The sequence below is a fragment of the Chrysochloris asiatica genome, unplaced genomic scaffold (genome assembly GCF_000296735.1).
Source record: "Chrysochloris asiatica unplaced genomic scaffold, ChrAsi1.0 scaffold00077, whole genome shotgun sequence".
NCBI lineage: Eukaryota > Metazoa > Chordata > Mammalia > Afrosoricida > Chrysochloridae > Chrysochloris > Chrysochloris asiatica.
The window spans coordinates 10,354,216-10,365,758 of record NW_006408595.1 but is presented as its reverse complement, the minus strand read 5'-3'; the positions used below and the strand labels follow the sequence as shown (position 1 = coordinate 10,365,758).

Sequence of the window (11,543 nt, the reverse complement as noted above, 5' to 3'; positions counted from 1 at the left end):
AGGGTCGCTATAGGTCGGAACCAACTCAACGGTACTTAACAGCCACAACAATCGTAATGCGAGAGCATGATGGGTACAAATGATAAGCAAACCACAAGGTTCATGGTTCAAACCCACCAGACTCCTTGTGGGAGAAAGTTTAGGCTCTGCTCCTTTGAAGGCTTAAATCCTTGGAAACCCTATACCAGGTTGCTATGAGTCGGAATCAACTTTCCGGCAGTTAATAACTACAATCTTAATGGGAGCCGATTCACCAGATCTTTTCTGAGCAACCCAGCACTTAATCATTGTGCCATCAGGATTGCTGAAAATCCTATGATAATAGCCTATCTCCATATTTATTTTTGTTTTACTTATTTTACTTAGCTGTAAGTATGTTGTTGTTGTTGTTGTTAAGTACCATTGAGTCGGTTCCAACTCATAACGACCCTGTTTAAGGTTTCCAAGGAGCAGCTGGTGAGTTTGAACCACTGACCTTGAGTTCAAACCATCCTTGTGATCCAGTGCTTTAACCTATAGCGCCACCCCAGGACTCCAGTTGTAAGTATAGTACGTACCTTAGTGGAAATGACAGGGATGTCACTTATATATCATACTTTATAGTTTAAAAATAGTGTAAGTATTTTCTTTGCTGCTCTCTGATCCTCATCATTAGCAGTTCTTTAAAATGTTACCAAGCGAATATAACACAATTTACCTACCTGGTTTTTTTAATACTTAGGGAAGTCAGATAATAATAGGTCAGATACATTTATAAATTAAGAATGCCAGAATCAAAATAACCAAGCAAAAAAGGCATTCTGGGGCTCAAAGACATGGTTATAAGTTCTGCAGGAAATTCCATATATAATCCAGACTCATAGACTCAACCAAGACAGAGTGAAAAAGTCTGTCATCATAGAAAGAGCATCCAGCTATTTTTATTTAGAAATATTTCTTCTTTCCCGTCTTGATCTTTCATACCTGAGTAAAAAAGTAGTTTGAGCAGAGGAGAAAGCCCCCAGGCCCCCAAAATATAGTGCTTTTTATCAAATTTTCAATGAAGTTCATGACAAAAAAGAGGTTAAGAAACATTGCAGGAAGTATGCAGGCTTCAGAGAAGAGATAATGCAGCTGTGGGACAGAGGAGGAGGTTGTGGACGAACCACTCTTTAATGCTGATAAACTCAGCTCTGTGTCTCTTGTTTATTTTCTCTCCAGGAGAAGACCGTGTACTGCCTCTCCTGACACAGGACACTAATTCCAAAGCTCGGAGAGGCATTTTAAGAAGAGCTGTCTTTTCTGAGGACCAGAGAAAGGCTCTGGAGAAAATGTTTCAGAAGCAGAAATATATCAGCAAAACAGACCGAAAGAAACTTGCCATCAATTTGGGCCTAAAGGAATCACAGGTACTAATGAACAGCAAGATGGCTACTGCTCCTGATTTCTGAGGGAGTACAATGATCTCCTACCATGTGGCAAATATTGAATGTCCTGGGGCTGGTATTGGACCCTCAGGTGTTATTGCAATGAATTTTCTTAATTTTCAGTGAGTTAAAATACATGTCACAATTCTTATTTGGAAATAGTACTTTTGCTGATAGACCTAGATTTTTTACCCATTGGGCTGATTAATTCTTTCCACATGAAGAGAAATGCTAAAGGCCATGCTAGTTACATCATTAAATTGTTTGCTTTGCATTCAGAATAATAGGCTTAATAATTTCTTACAAAGGCAGGAACCAATTTTCTTGTCTTTCTCTTCATTTCCAATCCAGAAATGAAAGCATAAATGAATGTTTCATTGTTGTTGTTGTTATTTGCTGTCAAGTCTGTTCCTACTCATAGCGAACCTGTGTAGGGTTTCCGAGGAGCGCTGGTGAACTTGAACTGCCGACTTTGCAGCTCAAACCAACTTTGCAGTCCAACATCTTAATCCACAGTGCCACACCAGAAATCATAAATATCTCATAATGGGCATCATGATTTTCTTCTTTAAAGTTTGTATCAAGTAAAGTCAAGTACTCAAAGCAACCTTATAGTGTCCTTATGTTGTTGTTGTTAGGTGCCATTGAGTCGGTATCGACTCATAGTGACCTTATTTATGCACAGCAGAACAAAACACTGCCCAATCCTGGGCCAGCCTCACTGTTGTTGCCATGCTTGAACACATTGATGCTGCCACTTTGCCAGTCCGTCTTGCTGAGGGTCTTCCTCTGTCCCTCTACCATATCAAACATGACACCCTTCTCCAGCGACTGGTCCCCCCTGACAATATGTCTGAAGTATGAGAGATGAAGTTTGGCCATTCCGGCCTCCTATGAACACTCTGGCTGCACTTCTTCCAACAAAGATCTGTTGGTTCTTTTGGCAGCCCATAGCACTTCCAATATTCTCCATCACCATAATTCAAAAGCATCAATTCTTCTACCATCTTCCTTATTCACTGTCCAGCTTTCGCATGCATATGAAGTTATTGAAAATAACATGGCTTGGGACAGGCACATCTTAATCTTCCAGCTGACATCTTTGCTTTTCAACATTTTAAAAAGGTCTTGTGTAGCAGATTTGCCTAATGCAATACGTCATTTGTTTTCTTGACTGCTGCTTCCGTGAGTGTTGATGGTTGATCCAACAAGAATGAAGTCCTTGACAACTTCAATCTTTTCTCCGTTGATAAGAATGTTGTTTATTGGTCCAGTGGTGAGGATTTTTGTTTTCTTTACATTGAGATGCAATCCATATCGAAGGTTGTCCTCTTTGATCTTCATCAGTAAATATTTTAAGTCCTCTTCACTTTCAGCAAGCAAGGTTATATCATCTACATATCGCAGGTTGTTAATGAGTCTTCCTCCAATCCTGATGCCATGTTTTTCTTCATAGAACCCAGCTTCTCGGATGATTTGTTCAGCATACAGGTTGAATAAGTATGGTGAAAGAATACAACCCTATCGTACACCTTTCCTAATTTTAAACCATTCAGTGTTCACATGTTCTATTTGAACAACTGTCTCTTGGTCATGAGCACAATTAAGTGTTCCGGAATACTCAAACTTCTCAATGTTGTTCATAGCTTGTCATAAGCCACACAATCTAAAGCCTTTGTGTAGTCAGTAAAGCACAGGTAAACATCTTTCTAATATTCTCTGCTTTCAGCCAAGATCCATCGGCGTAGGGTCCCTACAGAACAGAATAAATGGATTCCTGGTGTGGCACTGTGGACTAATGCGTCAGACAGCAAAGTTGCTTGAACTGCAAGGTCAGTGGTGCAAGCTCACCAGCTGCTCCTTGGAAACCCTATATGGGGTTGGTATGGATCAGAATTGACTTGATGGCACTTAACAACAACAACAACAAGGTTAGGGGAGAATATTGAAAGTGCTATGGGCTGCCAAAAGAACCAATAGATCCGTTTTGGAAGAAGTGCAGCCAGAGTGCTCTTTGGAGGCCAGGATGGCCAAACTTCATCTCTCACACTTCGGACATATTGTCAGGAGGGACCACTGGAGAAGGATATCATGTTTGGTAAGGTGGAGGGTCAGAGAAAAATCGGAAGACCCCCAGCAAGATGGATTGACCAAGTGGCAGCATCAATGGACTCAAGCGTGGCAACAGTAGTGAGGTTGGGCCAGGATCGGACAGTGTTTTGTTCTGCTGTGCATAAGGTTGCTATGGGTCAGTACTGACTCAATGGCACCTAACTACAAGGTTTCCTAGGAGTACTGGGGTGGCACTTGAACCAAACTGCAAGATCAGCGGTTCAAGCTCACTAGTTGCTCCTTGGAAACCCTACACAGGGTCGCTATGGGTGGGAACTGACTCGACGGCACTTAACAGCAACAACGAGGGTTTCCAGAGCTCTAAATCTTTATCCTGGTGGGTTCAAACTGCTGACTTCTCTGTTAGCAGCCCTGTGGTTAATCGCTGTGCCGCCGGTGCTCCAATGAGTTGAAATAGTAGACTCATGGCATTTTTTTTTTTCTTTTTTTAAAGTCAAGTAATTTCAAATTTACCAAATTTATAAACCTTCATCATATTTTGATGTTGCATACAAGTTTGATTTAAACATTTTGGACTTTGGGGGAGTACAGGAGACTCCATTTAAGTATTGGACTATGTATTATAATAATTAACACTGCAAGGCTGTTTTGCTGTTTAATCCTTTTAATAACCTTATGAAATAAGCACTATAATCCTCTTGATTTTCTAGATAAGGAAATGTGAGTAGTAGACAAAGGCTCTGGTGTGGTACTATACAATAAGCACTGGACTGGCAAGGTCGGCGGTTCTAACCCACCAGCTGTCCCTTGGATACCCTATACAGGGACTCTATCAAGTTGGACACAACTTGATGGAACTTAACAATAACAGCTGACATAGATTCAGTGTCACATAAGGAAACTGCTTTGGAAGGTGGCTCCCAACCCAGTCACCCTGACTAGAGTTTTTTTCTCTTTAACTCAGAGCCACCATACTCAGTTGAGCATGGTGTTTAGTTCACAAGGGAGCTCAGGCAAGAGGCTCAGTGGCAGCCAGAATGCAGCAGGACAAAGCACTCTGCTTGCCATCTGGGTTCCCCTGTGCACACTAAAGCTATCTGAATTTTTAAATTAGCATAAAGGCATTGAATGGATAGTAGTTGCTTTGTCTTAACTACCTTGTTTTACTGTTCTCTCATTATTAAAGATCAGATTTTGAACTTTGGACCTTGTTAACCAATTATCATTGAATGAAACTCTTCTCAGCCTTGCTTCCTTTCCCTAGGGAAGGCAACTCTCTTTCCCTCCCTCCTCCCCCCCAGCATTTTGAAGAGGAAGCAGTATAATATGTATTGTTAATGTTTTTAGGTGCCATCGAGTTGGTACTGACTCATAGCCCTCCTATGCCTGGTCCTAAGCTAACCTCACAATTGTTGCCATGCGTGAGCCCATTGATGCTGCCACTTTGCCAATCTATCTTTCTGGGGGTCTTCCTCTTTTTCTCTGACCCTTTACCTTTCCAAACATGACATCCCTCTCCAGCGACTAGTCCCTCCAGACAATATGTCTGAAATATGAGAGACAAAGTCTGGCCATCCTGGCCTCCAAGGAGCACTCTGGCTGCCCTTCTTCCAACACAGATCTGTTTGTTCTTTGGGTAGCCCATGGCACTTTCAAAATTCTCCTCCAACACCATAACTCAAAAGCATCAATTCTTCTACAGTCTTCCTTATTCACTGTCCAGATTTCGCATGTATATGAAATTATTGAAAATACCATGGTTTAGGTCAGGCGCACCTTAGTTCTCAAGCTGATATCTTTGCTCTTCAACACTTTTAAAAGGTCCTGTGCAGCAGATTTGCCTAATGCAACAAGTCGTTTGATTTCTTGTCTGCTGCTTCCATGAGTATTGATGGTTGATTCAAGAAAAATGAAATCTTTGTTTGACAACTTCACTCTTTTCTCCATTGAGAAGAATGTTGCTTATTGGTCCAGTGGTGAGGATTTTTGTTTTCTTTACATTGGATGCAATCCATATCTTCATCAATAAGTATTTTATGCTCTCTTCACTTTCAGCAAACAAGGTTGTATCATCTGCATAATCACAGCTTGTTAATGAGTCTTCCTCCAATCTTGATGCCATATTTTTCTTCATATAACCTAGCTTCTCGGATTATTTGCTCAGCATACAGGTTGAATAAATATTGTGAAAGAATACAATCCTTTTGCACACCTTTCTTAATTTTAAACCATTCAGTGTCCCCATGTTCTGTTTGAACAACTGCTTCTTGTTCTATGTACATGAGCACAATTAAGTGTTCTGGAATACTCATATGGACAATGTTGTCCGTAGCTTGTCATGATCCACACAATCGAAGGCCTTCAAGTAGTCAGTAAAACACAGGTAAACGTCTTTCTGGTATCCTCTGCTTTCAGCCAAGATCTGTCTGATATCAGCAATGATATCCCTTTTTCTATGTCCTCTTCTGAATCTAGCTTGAATCTCTAGAAGTTCTCTGTTAATGTATGGTTGCAGCCATTTCTGTAGTATCTTTAGTAAAACTTTACTCAACATGGGATATCAAAAATATTGTCTGATGATTTCCGCATTCAGTTGGGTCACCTCTCTTTAGAATGGGCACAAATATGGATCTCTTCCAATCAGTTGGCCAGATAGTTGTCTTCTAGATTTCTTGGCATAGATGAGCTAATGCTTCCGGTGCTGCTTCATTTTGTTGAAATATTTCAATTTGTAATATGTGGTGTAGTAGAAGGTAAATGGCCTAGGTCAGTTAGCCTGTGTTCTCTTCCCAGTGCAGTACTTAGGAGACCATCTCCTTAATCAAGTCAATTCTGCCTCCAACCTCACTTTCCAAATGAGCCCAATATAAGTATTCTATGTCACAGAACAATTTTGTGTATATAAGAGATGAATCATTAGCTGTTTCTTGATGGTCAGTTTTGTGTAAGACAATATTGCAAAGCCAGTTAGAATTTTGATAAGGGTTGATTAAAACATTTTGTACCCTAGAAACTTACGTATGCAACTGGTAAAACAAAACGAAAAATGCTCATGAAACAGATAGCAATGTAAGACAGTAAAACAGGAGGTATCCATCACCTGGTAGATTAGATTTACTGCCAACAAAGGGAGCCTAGGTTCTCAAAGATATGCATCTCTCTGGAGCCTTGTAATAATCCTGGTCTCTGGAAGGGGTAGCCATAAAACTCTGGTACATATTTGCTCGGTAAGTCTGTGATGGCATTGTTTGATCCTCAGAGGAGCTGTTGGACCTCCATGAGGACCACTCAAGGGCTCACTAGGCCTGGCCTGCATCTTGTTGAATAAGAATTCCATAATCATAAAGGAGAAAATACATGGACTCAGGGGGCTGGGAGCTTCTGGCTGACTTAGAACTTAAAGTTGGTGTTAAAAGAAAGGAGAGAAATAGCTCTGTAAGATGTAATAGTGCTGTGAAAATCTCTGCTAAAGAATAGATGTGTTCTTAAGAGATACTGTTGAAAAGATTATGTAGCAACCATATCAAGATTTGTATTGGGATTGGCCGTAATCCTGCCAGCCCAAGAAAACCAACTGTTTTCCTCTTTGTGTATTATCTTTTAGTGCTTATCCACAGACATGTTGTTTTACGAAGTTGATTATACATGGGTAAGAAAAATATATTGCTATGAGGCTTCCTGTTCATATGTGCATGAGTTTATTCCAAACAAAACGTATTGAAACATGTCTCTGATCAGTGGATATCTGCAGACAAATTCTTCCTAAGACACTGAAAAAATACGGCATCAACCATTCTTTCTACAACCATCTCTACTCCTTAGTTGGGTTGCAGTGACCACACAGAACTCAGACACCATACTCACAGTTATGGGTATAAGTTGACAGGTTACAATTTGGACACAGTAGTTCTAGTCAACTTCTAATAAATTCCCATAGTACACACCAGTCTACTATGAGCCTCAGCCTGAAGGCACTGGGCTTTAACTCACTGGGTCTGCAAACCTAGCTCCCCCACTTAAGTTCCAGGAGGCACACCATTCTACAAAGAAGCTTTCTGCCCAAAGTCACTCAACTTTACTTGCTCCATGGGCTGGGAAGTCTACTGCTCTGTCTTATATTCTGGTTCTTGATTTTGCTGCTGCTGCTTCTCTGCTACTCCTCCAGTGTTGCAGCTTTCTGTCCCTGGGCTGAGGAGGTTCAGTGTGCTGGGAGCTCAGGGCCTAAAACATGGGATTCACTCCTGGCTCCTCTTCGTTGATGGAGATTGTTCATGTTATACCCATGCTAGAGATTCAAATTTTTATAATCACAAATAAAAAACTTCCACACCTGAATAATGTCAACTTATCTATATCTTCTCTCACATTCTCTTACCCAGACTTCACAGGGCAGACACATCATTTGGTTGAAATTACAGACAATAGTTACAATATACATTAACTACTTCATGCCACCACAAATGCTGTTTTAGTCTAACTAGGATATCTTCCAAAAAAAAAAAGGTTCAATCAAAACAATAACTTCTGAGGAGATCTACTGGGCCAGTTAAGTTCAAGGCTTAGAGGTCAGCTCAGAAGGTTATGGAGACTATTTTTGGAGATTCCAGAGAGGTAATCTTGATAGATTTTCTTGAAGGTCACAGCATAATTGGGGGGTGGGGGTTATTAGGAAGAAGCTTTCAGAAAATTGAACACTTCATTATGTGAAAAAAGCAAGAAATCTCCACCAAGGAACTGTTACCCATCACAACAATGCACCTGCTCATTCTTCAAGGGTAGCAAGGACTGTCCTAAAGGATTTCTTTGGGACATCTTACCCCATCCACCCTATAGCCCTGATCTTGTCCCTTCAGACTTGTTTTTGTTCCCCAAACTCAAAGAACATTTCAAAGGATCACAATTTGAGTCCCTCAAGGATGTGAAAACTACCATTTTGATGTATGGGTAAATAAAGAGCTCAGGATGCTTTAGGCGGAGGATTGTTATTGTTGTTAGATGACATTGAGTCAGTACCAACTTATAGCAACCCTATGAACAACAGAATGAAACACTGCCTGGTCCTGGGTCCACCTCATAATCGTTACTACACTTGAGCCCATTGATGCCATCACTGTGCTAATACTTCTCTCTGGGCATCTTCCTTTTTTTCTCCTACCCTTCATTTTACCAAACATGATATCTTTCTGCAGTCACTGGTCCCTCCTGACAATATGTCCAAAGTATGAGAGATGCAGTCTTGACTATTAACCAGAAAGTTGAAGGTTTAAGTCCACTTAAAAGAACCTTGTTGTGCATATATCTACTTGTGTTAATGGCTCTTATTTCTTGTGGGTAAATACCAAGTAGAGGAATTGCTGGATCATAACATATTTCTATTTCCAACCTTCTGAGGAAGCGCCATATTGCTTTCCAGAGAGGTTGGACCATTTTGCAACCCCACCAGCAATGTAGGAGCATCCCAGTCTCTCCACATCATCGCCAGCATTTATTGTCTTCTGCTTTTTTGATCTTTGCTGTTATTGCTGGTGTGAGATGATATCTCATTGTTGTTTGATTTACATGTCTCTAAAAGCTAGTGATCGTGAACATTTCTTCATATGTTTGTTGGCTGCCCGGATCTCCTCCTTGGTGAAGTGTCTGTTCATGTCCTGTGCCCGTTTTTTATTTGGGTTATTTGTCTTTTTCTTGAAGAGCATTATTTCTGTCACCAAGGCCATATTTTCCAACTACTGATCCTTCCTCTTTGCTCCCAACCTTTGCATTCCAGTCACCAGTAATGAGCAGTACATCTTGATTGCATGTTTGTTCAATTTCAGATTGAAGAAGTTGGTGGCATTCTTCTATTTCATCTTCATTGGCTTTATTGGTTGGTGCGTAAATTTGAATAATAGTGGTGTTAACTGGTCTTCCCTGTAGGCACATGGATATTATCCTATCACAGACAGCGTTGTACTTCATGACTCATCAGGATATGTTCTTTTTGACAATGAATGCAACACCATTCCTCTTCAATTTGTCATTCCTGGCATGTGGTTGTCAGATTCAAAATGGCCAATACCAGTCCATTTCAGCTCACTAATGCCTAAGATATCGATGTTGATGCGTTCCATTTCATTTTTGACAACTTCCAATTTTCCCAGATTCATACTTCATACACTCTATGTTCCGATTTTCAATGGATGTTTACAGCTGTTTGTCTTCATTTTGAATTATGCCCCATCAGCAAATGCAGGTCCTGCGGCCTTTACTCCCACGGGCTTTACTCCATTCGTGTCATCACAGTCAACTCTACTTTGAGGAGGCAGCTCTTCCCCAGTTGCATTTTGAGTGCCTTCCAACCTGAGGGGCTCATTTTCTGGCACTATATCTGACAGTGTTTCTCTGCTATTCATAAGGTTTTCAGTGACTAAATATTCGGAAGTAGTTTGTCACTCTTTCTTCCTAGTCTGTCTGGAAGCTCATCGGAAACCTGTCCACCATGGGTGACCCTGCTGGTATTTAAAATACTGGTGGCACAGCTTTCAGAATCACAGCAACTCACAAGACACCACAGTATGACAAAGTGACAGATGAGTGTTTTTATAACCCCAGGGCTGTAAATATTTACAAAAGTAGACTTGCACATCTTTCTCCCTTGGAGCAGTTACTAAGTTTGAACTGCCAGCCTTCTAGTGAGCAGCTGAGTGTCTAACCGCTGCACCACTGGGGTACCTTCACATTGTAATCAATAAAAAATGTCTTGTCCAATATAATATTGTATCAGGTTAAGTATATAAACTATATAAAATACTCCCTCTAATTAATTTTTTTTTTTTTTTTTTGCACAGCCACTATTATTTTTCATTTAAAAAATGTAGGCAGTTCATGAACAATGATGTTTGTAAATTTTTTTTTTTGAACTTTTCTAATTCCCACATCTTAAGATTCTTTAATTATTATACTGGCCATTTGTAGTCTTTGAATTATTCTTTTCATTGTGCAATTTTAAATCTTTTTTGTTTACATGTAGCAATTATCTTTTGTGTTCATTTAAATATTTGGAATATTATCACTTTCATGGTAACAGATGTTAGGGAAAACCTCTCTGAATTTGTGGAGTTCTTTTCCATGCTATAATAGTGTCTTTAATTGTACAGAAATTTCTGATTTTTATGTATTCAGATTGGTTTTTCTGTTCTTACATGGCTGTGCTTAAGGAAGCATTCATCTTCTCAAGGCTTTAAAGATAACCTTACGTTTTCTTCTAGAAACTTTATTTTTTTTGTTTTTATTTTTTTTAACCTTACGTTTTCTTCTAGAAACTTTATTTTTTTTGTTTTTATGTTTGGCTCTTTAATTTATCTGGAATTTGTTTTTTTAATTTATTGAGAGGTACAGCTTTTTTACTCCCTAAATATATACATTTATCCCAACACCATTGAATGTAAGGAAATTATTTCACGCTTTTTTTCATAGTGATATCATTCAACAGTCAAAACAAGGTTAGGGGCAGATTGTGGAACAGACCATCAGTTGCTCATATGCAAATTCAAACTGAAGCTGAAGTAAATGAAAACAAGTCCACGAGAGACAAAATATGACCTTGAATATATCCCACCTGAATTTAGAGGTCATTTGAAGAATAGATTTGATACATTAAACATTAAAGACCGAAGACCAGAAGAGTTGTGGGATGACATCAAGAATACCATACATGAAGAAAGCAAAAAGTCATTAAGAAGACAAGAAAGAAAGAAAAGATCAAAATGGATGTCAGAAGAGACACTGAAATTTGCTCTCCAGTGTAGAGATGCTAAAGCAAATGGAAGAAATGAGGAGGTACAAGAAGAGCTGAACAGAAAATTTCGAAGATCAGCTTGAGAAGACAAAGTTAAAAATTACAAAGAAATGTGCAAAGATCTGGAGTCAGAAAACTAAAAGAGAAGAACACACTTAGCATTTCTCAAGCTGGGGGAACTGAAGAAATAATTCAAGCCTCGACTTTCGTCATTGAAGGATCCTCTGGGCAAATTATTCAGTGATGCAGAAAACATCAAAAGAAGATGGAAGGTATACACAGAGTCA

At 39.6% G+C, this 11,543-nt stretch overlaps 1 protein-coding gene across 1 annotated transcript in view; it reads left to right on the top strand.

Annotated features, from left to right (window-relative positions):
- The window catches only part of DBX2 (developing brain homeobox 2), a 56,644-nt gene that overhangs the window by 41,083 nt on the left and 4,018 nt on the right, over window positions 1-11,543 (top strand). The window contains exon 3 of the mRNA XM_006865321.1: window positions 1,201-1,388. Within this exon, the coding sequence (XP_006865383.1) occupies window positions 1,201-1,388 (188 nt within the window). The remainder of the gene's footprint in view (window positions 1-1,200; window positions 1,389-11,543) is intronic.